At 45.9% G+C, this 15938-nt stretch overlaps 1 protein-coding gene across 6 annotated transcripts in view; it reads right to left on the bottom strand.

Moving 5' to 3' along the window:
• The window catches only part of LOC133121534 (RNA binding protein fox-1 homolog 2-like), a 36608-nt gene that overhangs the window by 6405 nt on the left and 14265 nt on the right, over positions 1-15938 (bottom strand). For 4 of the 6 annotated variants that reach the window (XR_009708013.1, XM_061230764.1, XM_061230763.1 and 1 more), the window contains 7 exons: positions 11492-11698; positions 11155-11316; positions 10534-10587; positions 10102-10194; positions 1557-1644; positions 1129-1185; positions 855-984 (listed from right to left, as the gene is read on the bottom strand). Coding sequence is in view for 5 of the 6 variants with exons in the window: in XM_061230764.1 (XP_061086748.1) it covers positions 855-984; positions 1129-1185; positions 1557-1644; positions 10102-10194; positions 10534-10587; positions 11155-11316; positions 11492-11698 (791 nt within the window). In the remaining variant the exon portion in view is untranslated. Of the gene's footprint in view, positions 1-854; positions 985-1128; positions 1186-1556; positions 1645-10101; positions 10195-10533; positions 10588-11154; positions 11317-11491; positions 11699-13169; positions 13516-15938 lie in introns of those variants that run through there. The other 2 variants (XM_061230767.1, XM_061230765.1) reach the window with 2 other exon arrangements.

The following is a 15938-nucleotide window of genomic DNA, read 5'->3' as shown; positions in this document are numbered from 1 at the left end:
GTAGGGAGAGAGGAGAGATGGAGAGAAAGAGAGAGACAGAATTATTACACACCCATGCAACATGCGTGCTGAAATACAACTTCCATGAATAGCTGCTGCACTTCTAAATGCAAATTAAATGCATATTAAAGTTCCCCTTTTCATGGGGACTATTGTCCAGCATGTGTGTAAGCTTTAAAGACTGAGGCTTATAACTAAGGTTCCAGGAGCCATTAAACCCGTTAGAAAGGACCTTATTTCTGTAGATATCAGCCACATAAAGGGACACCCGACACCACGTCCTCCTGGATTCAGGCAACAAATGTGCTACATAAAAAAGTGTACTGAAGTAGCCAGTTCAAACATTCTGCTCTAAGATTTGGAAGTGGTATTTCCCATTGCAAAAATGTGCAAAATTACCGATTCATCATTGAGTTTGTATGTGCACTGCACCAACCCCAGATTGCACAGCCAAAACACACACAGGCAACATGCAGATGTGCGTGTGAGTGTGTTTACGTGCTTGTGTGTGTGTGTCTGCGTGTGCGTGTGTGTGTGTCTGTCTGCCCATTAGCATGTTTGTGTGTGTTTACATGTGTGTCTCTGTCTGTGTGCGTGTGCCAGTTCTGCGTGTGTGTGTGTGCCTGTCTGTGTGTGTGTCTGTCTGTCTGTGTGCCCGTCAGCGTGCATGTGTGTGTGTGTGTGTGTGCGTGTGTGCGTGTGTGTGTGCATAGGTATAGGCGTGAGTGTGTCTGTCTGCCCGTCAGCGTGTTTGTGTGTGTTTACGTGTGCATGTGTGTCTCTGTCTGTGTGCATGTGCATGGGTATGCTTGTCCATCTGCCTGTCTGTGAGCATGCAGTATATAGCGCCTTACCCAGGGTAAGCCGCTATAGTGGGCTGTGGGACGGCAGCGCGGACCGCGCTGTAGACGGGGCGCCCTCGCCCTCGGAGGTGAGCCCCCCGAAACGCTGCTGCCGCAGCGGTGGGGTACGGGAACCCTGGAACTGAGAGAGAGAAGCAGTGAGCACTGTTCATTCACACACTCACCGCCTGACAGGGCTGGCAGCATTAACCCAAACACACGGATTACACAGAGGCGACTGCAGACTATGGGTAAATGGAGAGACATACAATACAAAGCACCTCACCTGTGTAGAGTTCCGGCCCATACATGGCTCCCACCATTGGACTCAACTTCCACCCAGCTGACAGCCAGAAAAGTGTGTGTGTGGAGGGGGAGGGGGGTGAGATGGGAGCCCAGAAGAAAACAAAAAATGCCAAATAAGACGCACAGAAATATAGAGAACACAGAGAAGATGAGAGGGAATACAGGGTACCAAGGGGAAGGGAGAGAGAACAACAGGAAGAGGAAGATGACAATGAGATCAAGCGAAAGCAGAACAGAAAATAAAAACATCCCAAAGAACACATCGCTTTTGCCATGTTAATGAAAGCAGCGACCCCAGCAGCAGCTGACGTCCTGCAGGGCACGTCAGTTTACAACCCCAGCTCTGAGCAGCTATTGGCTACCAAACACAAGAGGGGGACGGGGGGGGGGGGGGGGGGGGGGGTTTACCGTAGGGCAGGGAGCTCAGGGCCTCTCCATTGGAGTACGAGCTGCCCGTCTTCTTGTTCGTCATCACCCTGGCTGTAGCATTGTTAACCTGGAACAGAATAGACGGGATCCATGTAAACTACACTGTCAACCGGCCAGGGAGAGGACAGACACACAGACAACTCAAGCAGGCATAATCTAGTTTAACAGGGAAAAAAAAAAATCATGGTCATAGAGTCCCTCGTTAATCTTTACTCTGATATCCTGTGATATTAGAAGTCTATAGTTCACATGGGTGTCCTTCCATCTCCTGTGGTTACCCTTACCCTGAATGTAAAACCAATATTCCACTGTATTGCTGTTTAGGAGCCTGTCTATGGCTGTCAGTGGACCTTTAGTCATGATAGGAAGGACTATAGGCGGAGTGATGATCTATTGTTTCAGCATGGCTGCTATGATGAGGGTACACACCCAGCGAATAAACGTGATGGATTAGGGAGGATATTTGAAAGGGGGGAGATGGGAGTGATGAACGGGTAATATAGAAATGGAAAGACTGAGAAGGCCGAGGCCACCTATACCAGTACAGGTACATACCATACAATTAATGGCTGATCAACATGCACATTATCACAATAAACTTGGTCAGCTAACTTATTCAGCCACCCCTGTATTCAGCATTATGTCAGTATTAATTAAGCAAACGAGACTGGAAAGTAAAGGTTCAAAGGTGTTACTGCTAAGAGCTAGCATACAGCACAGCGTTAAACCATGTGCGTTAGAGTGAGAGGTTCCACACCTCATTTCTGTGAGCTTATTTATTTTTAAACAATGAACTTTGTTAATTTACTCGAAATTCTGTTGATGAAACTGGTCATGGGTACAGAGGGTGACACAGGAAGTGGCAGCATTTCAACTTTGTGTGAGAAGGGAGGAGAGCCTAGCAGGAATGCCAAAAACACTAATGTCACCTCCAAACTAACAGTGCTATACATTTTAATTTGCGTGGTTGCGTCTATAAAAACGTTTGAAATATTTTAAAACTAGAAACATCTGGTGAGAAGAATTTTGCTGTCATATTCCCAAGGCAAGGTACATATTTAATGTGTATGGGCAAAGTATGTCTGAAATACTGAACTCAACTGAACAATGCTTAGTATCTGTAATTTCCTCAAAAGTTCCTAAAGATCCTCAAAAGTTTTCACCCATGGAATGGAATGTTTGTTTGAAAATATGGTGTTTATTTGGGTTTAACTATGAGATTTAAGAACCTACCAATTTAATCTCTGAATAAATAGCAGGGATAGATCCTACTCAAATGCAGAATGCAGGAATTTGACTACTACATATGAATGACAATGTAATCTCTTATTAAAAATTGTGAAATCTGGGTATAGTGAATCAAAGTTGAAGTCTCTGGTTACTATTAACCTAAATAAGTTATTATAAAACGTGAATCACATTTAGAATCACATCACATTTCACATTTCTATTTGTAATCAAACACATTGCAGTAGAATCAAAATTAAGATTGAATCATGACAATCATATCACATTAAGGTTGTGAATTATATGTCATACAATTCTGCATGGGTTTTAAACCATCCCCCCTCCCCGGTTCAAATATAAACCCCTACAAAAATAAAATAAAAGCATTCCTTTGATACCCCAAATAAAAGAACAGGGGAGAAGGAAAAAAATAATAATAATCATCCACAAAAAAATGCAACAGTAAAATACAGAAATTGCTCACAGCCAGATATTAGCGCATCACATGACTAAGAGTGGGCATTTAAAGAACCAAAAACAGCCAATCAGCAAGCACTGGATGCAGCATACAGACCAATCAAAACGATCTGCGGCAGTCCCAATCAAACACATTCAGAGAGGAAAGGGGAGCGGGGGCTTGGGGGAGTGATATGCAGATAAGAGACAGAGCCAGTCCACATTCAAAAAGAGGGTAACACAAAAATGATGGATGGAAGAGATAGAGAGATAGAGAGAAAACATTGAATCTACATAAGCAACACCAAGACAATCTACGTTTATAAAAATGAAAAAAAGGAAAATACCAAGGTGCATCATACAGAAAAGATATTTGATTCAGTGACCATTCATTTACAGATACTGCTGAAATGTGGAGGGTGTACCAGAGAGATGGAGGAGAAGAGACAGAGGAGACCGAAGAGCAATCATCATAGCCAAAAATAAACCAGATAAAAGGAAAACGTAGAAACACTGCCAGGCATTAATATTTGGTGTCACAAACTATGACTAGTATGCAAAATGTTCACACGTCATCCAAAAACCAAACCAATTAACAACCACAGAATATAAGAGAAAGGGAAAAGAGGCCCCCTTCAAAATAACACATAACCCAGGCCCCCACCCCTGCCACAAAAAAATACAATCTGCTCTCAGCTAAAAATGAGTTTCTGTTTGGTTTGTCAGTATGGCGGTCAACATATATATAAATCTAATCAAAGGCGGGACACTAATGAGACCTTGCAGTCTCCGACAAAGACGTGGTGAGAATTTACTGTGTGATGGGAGAAAACACTGATATCAGGCTTAGAGCCTGAAACAAAGAAGTGGTGAGAATTTACTGTGTGATGGGAGAAAACACTGAGATCAGGCTTAGAGCCTGAAACAAAGACGTGGTGAGAATTTACTGTGTGATGGGAGAAAACACTGAGATCAGGCTTAGAGCCTGAAACAAAGACGTGGTGAGAATTTACTCTGTGATGGGAGAAAACACTGAGATCAGGCTTAGAGCCTGAAACAAAGACGTGGTGAGAATTTACTGTGTGATGGGAGAAAACACTGAGATCAGGCTTAGAGCCTGAAACAAAGATGTGGTGAGAATTTACTGTGTGATGGGAGAAAACACTGAGATCAGGCTTAGAGTCTGAAACAAAGATGACACAAAACATTCAGTTTTTCCCCCACCCTCCCATCCTCCAGCATCTCTCACTACACTGTGTCACTGGGTAGGTGCTTTTAAGTGTGAGCCTCGATGTGTGTGCTACACAGAGGGACCTGCAACCAGCTGGCCTCAGGACGAGATGGAGAACATGATTTAATGTGCATCACCAACAAATTAATGAATACCGAAATTAAGGACAAATACTGTCGGGACGGACAAAAGAACCAGTGATGGCAGTCAATATAGGCTTACTGAAGAACTGTATATCAGCGTGCTCTCAAGACAAACATGCTGTGAAAACGCGGTCGTCGTCAAACAAAAGCTAAATTTAAGTGTGACTTTGAAGCATGTCTGATGAAAGCAACAGTTAATTACCGGTCAGGATGAATAATGAAAATTGAACGGAGAAAACATCCAAGGATTCAGTGACACATCTGTTTAAAAGATATCACACTGAAAGACATCAACCACAATGCAGACAGTCTTACTGAACTACAGGGTACTACTCCACAGCATGACTACAGTGAATAGAGAGAATAAGGAAAAATCAATCCCATTAACATTGCCTGCCACAATATTAGCCAGAATAATGCAGGGCAGATGACTACTGGGCCTTCTTTGATGGTAGGCAGGTAGGCAGAGGGCAGAGAGGGAAAGAGTTCATCCTTTCTGCTTGGGCCCCAAGGCCTAATAAACCAGCCTCCCTGTCAGCCTCTAAAACCTTGACCATAACTATTATAGTACTACCGAACACTTTAGTAAACAAGACAAGTTAAGCCATGCACTGTTTTCCACCCACCCAAACCACTAAAAATGTAAATTGCCCCCCTCACTGGTTCCGGTTATTGTTATGTACAGCGGGTGCTATTTTTACAAACCCCCAAAATCTAACTCCAGGCTACAAGGCCTAAGAATACTACCCGTCACATCCAACCTCATTCCCCTAGTCATGTCTAGAACATTCCTCTGGTCCTGTCCCCAGCCATGTTAAACTGAACAGTCCTCAAATGTCCCGTGTGACAAAAACACCTCCCAAAAAAGGCAGAAATGACACAGAACAGCACAGCATATGACAGCACATTAAAGCACGGAACACAAACATGTCCAGCAGGGTACAAGATGTTCTCCTACACTAGTCTGGTCAACCCACAGGATTCTGATCCATGTCTACTTCATTCTGTTGCATGTATCTAACAATAGAGTATTGTGATATGGAATGCTGACTTTTCTTTATGTGTATGAAACATCTGAAGTTAGAAACATCTAATGTCTACAAATTAATTTGTATAATAGCTTCTCGCTTGTATGCTCTTCTCTAACCATATGCAAAATAAACAGGCAATGGGAATGAATGAGCAATCAATCAGTTAGGAAATTGTTACCCCCTTTGAAAAGCAAGTATGATTGTGTGTTTCATTAGGTTCTCGGGGGGTGGGTGGGGTCAGTCAGCGATGGAGTCATACGTACAAAACTTACCCTTGCCGAGGAAACGGCGTGGGGACACGCGAGCAGTTACCGTGGAGACTGACAACAACACACATAGAAGTCATCAGGGAAACAGAAAAAATATGATAAATAAATAAACCAACAAACAACCCAACAAATAAAAAATAAAAATAAGTCCCCAAATACAGGAAATGAACATAGGGGGTCAGACTGTAGAGGGAATAAGTGAAATAGGATTGTGAGCAGGGGGCCGTTGTGATCCTGACTCTCTCAGCCAGACGAGACAGACAGCGAGCGAGAGACAGAGACTACAGGCACAAAATGGTCTGCTCAAAATATATTTACTTTGTAAACAAAAACCTGCAGGTGAACCAGTTGAAATGTCACTATATAAAAACGGGGACATATACTTAATGTGCTATATGAGTTCTGATATTCCAAGAGACAGGGCGTGAGGTGAGGAAAACAAATCAATTATCAATTACGTATCCCAGAAGGCCATTTAAACAAAATTGGAATTCCAAATTGCTATGAACAAAAGTAGAATTTAAAGGGCAAGACTTACAAGTTAACTGAAATCAATATCATTCCATTAAAGAAAAATAAACCTATTGGCATTGTGATGTCATGTGATACTAAAATACCAATACGTCCCATTCACCACATGTACATTTCTACATAAATCAATAGAGAGAAAGAGAGAAAAGGAGTGAGAGAAAGAAAGAGTGAGAGAGAATGAGAACATAGGTGACAGAGGTAAGAAGACTAACAGGGGAAAAACAGACACAGAAATTAGACTGGTGTGAAGGGTGACAGAGACAAGGGAAGGGCCATCCTGGGTTATGATATGAGGAGGTATGATAAAAACTAACTGGCATGATGAAGACAGGGGGGAAGAGAAATGGATCAGGAGAAAAGAAGAGAGGATAGCAGGGGGAGAGAGAGAGAGAGAGAGCGGAAGAACAACTCTCTCACCCTCATTTTTCCGTTCTCCATCTCTCTCCGATTCACTCATGCGCACACGCCCAGACCAACACACTGACAGGTTCAGATTTTATATCATGCAAAGAGCATCACACACAAATGAACCACTGATCAACTGAGAAGTTACAACCAAAGCAAAAGTCTGATATACGACAAACAGCCTGGAGGTAAATCTACGTACAGAACAGAAAGCATTCACAACCTTCATCTGAAACAATACCATGAGGTGACTCATTCTGTTAACATTATCCTCAGTTAGCTCCAGAATTTGGAAGAGCTTCAAAAAAACAAGCAACCAGCTCACTGCCTGAGCTAAGGCGGGGAGCATGAGAGAGGATTTTTCATGTCAAACATAATGAATCCCGGCCAAAAAAACATATTAATAACTAATGTTTGTCACCGTTTCAAATGATGGCTGGAATCACGGTTGCCTGGAAACAGCTTACACTTAACCATGCAGAGCCAAAGCCATGGCACAGGCTTATACGATGAAAACTCATCTCAGCGGCTATGAGATTCCCACAGCATGCAGTCCCTGCACGGCAAACCCAGCTCATATCTGTGAGACACCAGCAGGAATAAACCGGAGATGCATGCCAATGCTAAATCACCTCCTTGAGCTACCCGTGAACGGTGTGGTTCCAATCCAACCACACCCACAGTCGAACGAAAACTCTGCGTCTGGAGCACCCAAGTCCTATTTACACACTAAATTCACTGGGGGGGCACAGAGGCTGGTTTTTGTGGTTTACGTTCAATCAGAACCTAATTAAGGCCTTCACAACAAGGTGTATGTGCTCCTTATCTAATCAATGACCAATGGACCAAGAGCGCCATGATAACCAGTAGACACTGTGGCCCTCCAGGACCACGTACACGGCTTAATTCCACTTGTGAGACTGTAAGGGGATGTGATTTCTTCAAAGCAGAGTTTTCATCGGAGAGAGAGGAGCAAGCTTCAATGAAACACAATACTACTAGATAGCAAAACACTGACATGTCTAAACACCCATGCAAAGTCAGTAACAGCGGCCAGAGACTATAGGGTTCCTTAGATCTAGAACAAAAACATGCACTTTCACAACAAAATGTCTTTTTTTTTTAAACCCCACTGGATTATTTTCCGTTTTCATCAGAAAAAAATCTGTGCACCTTCAAGTGGCTTCACCAATGGGGAGTGCTTCAAAGACTTTGACCCTCAAGCTTGGGTTTGGGCAGCCTATCTGGCCACATGCCACACAAAGATAACATCCATATATCACCATGCACAACTTTCCCAACAGCCATAAAGAGTATCGCGTTCAAAAGGGCTCCGCCACGCATCCATCAGACAGGGCCGAGGGCAGCTCCAGAGGGCAGCTCCAGAGGGCAGCTCCAGGGAGGGAATGCCAGCACATGCACCAACACGTCAGACTCCCCACACACTCGCTCGCTCACTCACTCAGTCGCACACACGTGCAAACACGAGCACGCACGCACACGCACGCACTCACAGACGCACTCACTTGCACGCACGCAGGCGCACACACGCGCATGCACACGCATGCACGCACACAGAAGTACACACCGCAGAGACACGAGCAGTTCAGTCACCAGGCCCCAGAGTGCTGTGGAGGAGGAAGCTGCCCATGCAGGAGCACAGGGCTGGTGAAGGGAGAGAGCAGCAGGTAATGAGCCCTGCAGCACTCAGCTAACACCACCGTCCCTTCTCTGGGGCTCTGGCAGACCAGCCAACACCTGGGACCATTTCCCTCAGGCGTTAGCTTTCATTCAGCCCACTGTGTGTGCGTTTCTGTGTGCGTGTGTGTTTCTGTATATCTTTGAGTGTGTGTGTGTGTGCACTTGTATGCATGTGCACTTGTGTGTGTTTTTCAGTGTGCGTATGTATAATAATTTAGCTGTTGCCATGGAAATCACATGGAAACCATTCCAGGAGTCTTAAATGCGCTGTCGGACCAAACTCATTGGCTGGATTCTTTGGTTTTTGAGGCTAAAAGGTTCAGCAATGTCTGAAGGGGTGTCACAGATAAGGGCAGGCTGCTACGATCACGCTGTTTCTTATGAAAGCCGAATTCATCTTCTTTCACAATGGATGCATAAAATAAACTCTTTGCCTTTATGCATCCTGTCCTGACGGCCTACAGTTGCAGTCCATGCATGAACTCAGATACTTACACAACAGCCAGAACATCGCAAACCCATGCAGTAGTAAGCTCTCTTGCACAGTGAGACAGAGACCATGCCACAGCAATGAATCAAAGGCAACCGCCACACGTGCAGGACCGCCATTACTGAGATAAAAAGACGCGGGGGGGGGGAAGGACTCCATGTGGGGCAATGCGTTTAGATAACGAATTCAGCAGGAAGGCTTTTTTTTATTAAACCTTCCGTGGCAATTCTACAGTTTTGAACATTGTCACCTCGTTCCAGAAAGCTTTGCAGGTGAATCATGTTGATACATGGGGTGCCAATGTTAACACACTCGTTTGTAATGGGGACATGGAGCACTGAGGCGTGCTGGCTTTGCCACAGTGAGCTCTGATCCCAGCCGGCCGGAGGCCAACATCCACCAGCCCAGGCGCTTCACACAGGCTCAGGGCCAGGGCAGGTACCTCATCCAGAGAGGGCCATTTCCTGCTGCTCCGCGCAATACGTTTAGTAAAAGCTGGATAACGGACAGGCCAGCCACACGACCCCATGCACAACTCTTACGTAGCTCTAAACCCAATCCAAAAAAATTATAATACTCCAAAGAAAAAAGAAAGAATCTCACAACTGTACGCCCATGCAGAATTGTCAACATCGATGCATAATTAAACCGCATTTCCATTACAGTGACAGTGAACCCATAGAAAATGTAAAGTTTTAAAAAATAGAATATAAACAATAAAAACATGCACCAACCCAGCTGAGGGGGGGAAAAAAACAAAACACCAAGTATCACAATAACAAGGGAGAGGCTGCATGGAGGAGCAGACAGCGAACGTGTGAAACAGGGCATGCGCCACAGCAGTGCCTGGCTCTGCCAAAACACACACACACACACACACACACACACACACACCCCACACACACACCACAGCACACTGGCACAGGCAACACCAAAGCAAGACCAGTGTAGACCGTGTGTATGGGGGCGAGGGGGAGCGTTTACATCAAACCAGGAGCAAAAAGCATGGTAAAATGCACGTGGGAATCCAGGTGAGTTACCTCGATCTTGCGCCCCTCCACAAGGGTGCCGTGTAGCCTCTCCCTGGCCTTCTCAGCGTCTGCGCTCGTCTCGAATGTCACAAACCCGAATCCCTGCAGACACAGGGGGGCGATGGGACGGGAAGATAAGAGGTGGGGGGGGATGAGAGACAGATGGGAGAGGAGAGAGATAAGAGAGTGAGAGAGAGAGAGAGAGAGAGAAAGAGGAACAGTAGAAAGATGAGAAGGACAGAATGGGGCAGAGGAAAACAAAAGTTACACTCACACTCACACATTGACAGATGGGAGTATTAAAGCAGGGGAAAGACGGTAAATAATTGTCTAAATACACTACTATCGGAGGCAGTATTATGTTCCACTTGTTCGGAGTGTTCTATCTCCTCTTGGTAAATATTTTCCATTGAGATTAAGTGCACGTTGGTGCACACTCACCTTTGATCCTCTCTCGTTAAAGATGATTTCAACATCAAGGATTTTTCCAAATTGCTGAAAAGGACAAACAAATCACAAAATCACATCACAGGAAGGAAAATCAACGGACACTGAAACAGATACCACAGCAGCAGAATCCTTTGTAATGTTCTTTTCAGAGATTTGAGGGATGAATGGAAAACTTCCCTGAATAAGTACTTATTGTCCAATATAAATAACAAATGATACCTTGTATAACAAAGAGAAATAAAATACAAAACACCTAAAATTAATGTGCTGGAGCAAATTAATAATATAACTGATAAATATAAAGATAAAATTTGCAATGCTTTTTTTGTTGTTTTTTTTACTCATAATGAATGACACCAACGTCCATTTCCTTACCGTTAGATTAAATATTACAACAGTTGCTTCTCCCACAAGGGGGCAGTATTGCCAAAGAAAAAAGGCACCCGTCTCTGCTCTCCCAGCTTTCTTCCCTGCATTCCTCCTTGCTGCAAGTACAGCTCTTTCCTTTTCCTTTCTTTTTACAATTTCTCCTTTTCTGTCCCTGTTGTGTCTTCACCATCTCTTTTACTCCCTATCAGAGGCACACCGAGGGGCATTCTCCCCAATTCTTACCCCGAACATCTGCCGAAGGTCTGGGTCGCGGAAGCGGAAGGGTATGTTTGAGACGTGCAGCCTTTTGGGGGTCCCTTTTTCGTCAGAGGATTCACCTCCATCCGCCTCTCCCACCGACCCAGTCGTGCCCTGGCCCTCTATCTGAGAGTTTACGTCTGTCTGCTGCCAGAGGGAGAGAGAAAATGGCTGCTCAGTTCACTGCTTCTCTGGCTCTTTACTGCAGCGACTGTAGCATACACAGCGAAGCACCAGTGAACTGCTAACAGGGAGTCAATTAAGAGTTTATGAAGCAGGGTGGCTATGGCATCACAGACAAAAACAAAAAACAGCAGCTCACTTGGGTATTTAAGCTGTTGGGAACAGAGGCTGAGACATTCGTCCCACTTCCCAGCTCTGCGGGGCCCACTCCCCCGGCACCGAACATGGCGTTCCCAAACTCTAACGGCAGCCCATTCTGCGGGGGCGGCGGGGGTGGTGGAGGTGGGAAGGTGGAGAAGGGCGGGGGGACCAGCACCTCCTGTATCCCCGTTGAATCTTGGGAGCCCTGAAAGAGACAAAGAGCAGGGTTAACCGCGCGCCCTGGCTAGCCTGCAGCACACTACGGCACCCGGTCGATAAGAGCGAGCCCCATAACTACAGCCACACATGGCCCTGCACAGGGTGCATTAGCACTGCCCTGAGAGGAGAAGGTAAAATATTAAATTTCACTGCCTCGCTCTCCTTCCATCACCACCCCCCACCCCCCTCCCTCTCCTTCCATATCTCTGTGACAACGAGTGGTTTTTCCGTCAGGCGAACATGAAATATTCACTAAGACCGCATCTATTATTGAGAGTCTGAAAGTCTGATACACACGCCACGACGAAATGATGAACCAAAGGCCTTGCACAAAGAGTGAACATGTTCAGAGTCCACACGTCGATAAGGACGGACAGACAAATGTCAGCAAACCCACTGTGCAATAATCCTTCATTACTCCTTCCTCAACGAAGGTATAATAAATGCTCACTCACACAAACAGGCACACGCACACAAACTTGTGCGCATGCGTGGGTGTGCACAGGGAACACGGGCTGATTCTATTTCCATCTTTGCAGGGAAACGCATCGCGTTCTGCATCCTTGCGAAACAAAATGGATGCCGAGGCAGCGCACTGCAGCTCATGCATGGGTAAGTGAGTGCATCCATGTGCACACTGCAGCGTACGGCTGTGACCCACACACTGGCTGGAGCTGCAGATGCTGCGAGCTGTCAAACGTGCATTCCTGCTTCGCTGACAGAGAGAGGGCACTGCTGCCCTAAAAGGTAGCATTGTACCGAGGGAGAGAGAGAACGAGGGGGAGGGGAGGGGTGCAGGGGGAGGGGAGGCTACAAGAATGAGGTGGATGATAACAACATTAGTCGACTCATGAGCATATGCCTGTATGTATATGATTTCTGATCACCGAGAACTAATTCAGTCTCCAAGCGATTACTGTTCGATTTCAGCAGACACTTTGGAAAATGCAGGAAATGACTGCACATTCTGTGACCAGTTTACTGATGTCACAGAGGTAAAGCACTCATTTGGCAAAACAACAGTGCATAATTTCTACATTTCATAACACCATAAAACTAACAAAATAGTTAGAATTAGTATTTCTACAGCTGCTATTTACACGAAAAGATGCCTGTAAATTCAGTGCTGAGCATATATTAGTACAGCAACAGACCACAAGTGATTCAAACAATACCGCACACAAGGACTGATACCTGTAAATTTAGAGACATACAGTGACCCACAAACATTCCACACGCGCATTCTCTTCTCCCTTAACAACGCCAACCGCGGATAAATGTGTAAACACTGGAACTGCAACAACAGCATGTAGTCAAACACAGTGACAGAGCATAAACACTGCGTCCAACACGCCCTATCCATACAATAATTTACAAACATAACCACCGCAGCACTGCCTGTGCTAACCCAGCGATCGTCACGCAACACACAACCTCTGGAGAGAGAACACTGTTACCTGCGACACCATGGGCTTCCCAGTACAAACAGAAGACAGGTTAAAAAAAAACAAGAACAAGGAGGAGAACCAGAAGATCAAAAAGTTCAGAGAAGCTCTGGAATCTATGAGCTGTGTCTCGGTCTACAAGTGTATCATGTTAATCTCTCTTCATGTAGGCCTTTTTCAAGTGGCACGAGAGTACGTATGAGACTGTAACAGCCTAAACTTTCATAAGACCTCAACCACGAAGATACCTGTCAACACAAAAACTGTGTTAGGCTATACAGCTGATCCTGGACATAGCAGAAACCATTGTTGTTGACAGACACCATAGCTTGTTATTTAAGTGATGTTTTTCCTCAAAGGTAGAAAAAAAAAAAGTTTTGGATTTTGCCCTCTCCTGAGTCTCCTCTTTCTCTCTTCCTTTCCTTTTTTCCCTCCCTTCTTTTCCACTCTATCCCCCGGGACAGTAAAACATGTCTAATGTTCAGTCCTCTGTTCTTTCCCCTCCCCTTCAGACTCCTTTAGAGAACCCAGATGGGCATTCTGACTCTGTCCCTCCCCCACCATGCCATTGGAGGCCTCCACCAGCCAGAAATATGACCCAGGCCTGTCAATCCTCAGCTCTCATATCACCACCTTCCATATCCTAATAAGGCTGCCCTGCGCCTTCCTTCTCCGCCACTCCCGCCCAAGTCTAAACCAATCAGGCTCACAGCTGACTTCTCCACTCCTCCCCCGGAGTTATGAAAAAAAAGCTAATTGGCTGAAAAGGATCAAGGCACCATGGACCCAAAGAGCACATGCAGTTTCTTAAAGGCAACCAGCTGTAAAGACTCTCTTTATGTACACTGTAAATACTGCTTATATTAATACAGCTCTGTTAATAATGAACAGACTGCAGCTTGAATACCACATTTCTGCCGATGCCTGGTTTAAATTATTCTGATTTTTTTTTTTTTAAAGCTATGCATCAGGTATTTTCAGGAATGGGCAACTGGGCTACGAATTCCACTGAACCCAAGGTCGCTGTGGGGTGTGGGGTTTCAGAAGCACGGAGAGATTACAGGAATTTCAATGAAATGCTTTCCATTCAACTACGATATGGATCAACATTAAACATAACTGAAAGCCTAGAGGGGCTGAACAGCCCATTCCTGTCATACACCCCTCTTCTGTTCCAAAGCGCACTGTAGTTCTGTAGTTCTGTAGTTCTTTTGGTCTGGCTCCCTGATAACGAAAGTTAATATCAGTGCGAATCAAAGGTCTCCTGGCGGTGTAATTGGTTTTAAAGGTGCAGATAGCCCACAGAACTGCAGATGTAACACAGGAGAATTGAAGATAGAGCCAGGCCTGCCTCACCTTAGCTGCTGCTCAATATTTAGGCATGCCTGCGAGCCAGAGCAGCTGGGGTCTAATGAGGCCCCTGGGGCCCCCAAATGGCCCTCTTATTTACGTGCCGGGACTAAAGACAACAGCACAGGCAGATGGACCACAGTCAATATCTGCACACAGCTGCCATTACAGTGCAAGTATATTTGTAGAGGAGAGAGACAATGAAACGGCACAATGCGTTCAGCAGAACACGATCATATCTCACTACCGCACCGAGATGTTGACACGTCGGAGCTGAAGAACGCATACCACCTTTCAAGCGCCCCCCTGAGGGTGAAACCGGCCCGCTGTGCATGCTGGGGGTCGAGGCGTGTTCGCCCCTGATGCGTGTTTACGTGAAAGGCTGCGAGCTCAGTCAGCGGGGCTGTTCTTTCGTGCCGCGCTGCCGCTCCTGTGATCTCTGCGACGGCGACTTGTGTCTGCAGGTAAGCCTCTCTCTCCCGCCCCTCAGGGCGTGCGCCAGGGTGGAGCTCAGAAAAGAACTTCACCTGCCGCGCGCACAGGCTGGGCTGAGCGGAATCAGCGCTGTTTGTACAGCACTCCCTGGCCTTCATGCACTGCGGCTGTACATGGGTCTGCCATATTTATTCTGTGTTAACCTCACATTTACGTACACGTGCACACACGCGCATGCGCGCGCGCACACACGGGTGTGTGCATGTTTGTGTGAACATGTGTTTGTGTGCGCATGTAGAAGTGCCATTATAATTTCTCGGGAGATGGGGTTGCTGGTTGTGTCACCTTTAAAATCAATTCCCACTATATTTCCTCCCCTCCCATCCCCCTTTCGCTGTTAAAGAAAAACATTCAGATAACAGCTGCTGCAGCCTGAGGCAGAAGACGAGGGAGGGGGGGGGAGGGAGAGAGAGAGAGGGAGAGAAAGAGGTCAAACTGTAAAGAGAGCAAAAGCCTGTATTACACAAATACACTACAACAACAACAAAAAAAAAAAAGAGAAAAGAAATGGGCAAATTCAGCAAACGCTGAATGAGACGCGGAGCCTGCCCACGGAGGAGCCCGGAGCTGCGTGACACAGCAGACCAGAAGGGAGACGCCAGGAAGGACTGGAGCAGAAAGAGAAGGGGTAACAACTGTTTCTTGGCACCTGTCTCTTTCGCTCAAAGAACAGGCTGACTTACAAAGACAGCTGGGATGACAACAAAGAATTTCTTTGCCCGCCCCGGCCCTCCCCCTCCCCCACGGTGCTGGCCCAGTGTCACTCCTCAGTCTGTCAGCACGGCCAGGGAGTCCTCCCACAGGCCCAGACACAACCACTCCAGCCTCCCCAAGAAACTTCATCTCAATCAAACTGTTCAATTATCCAACACTCTGAGTGCCAGAGGCCAGACACGCACGCACGCGTGCGCGCGCACACACACACACATACACACA

Source organism: Conger conger, chromosome 2 (assembly GCF_963514075.1).
Source record: "Conger conger chromosome 2, fConCon1.1, whole genome shotgun sequence".
Lineage (NCBI taxonomy): Eukaryota > Metazoa > Chordata > Actinopteri > Anguilliformes > Congridae > Conger > Conger conger.
Note: the sequence above shows the minus strand (reverse complement) of the source record. Positions and strands in the feature narration are given on the sequence as shown.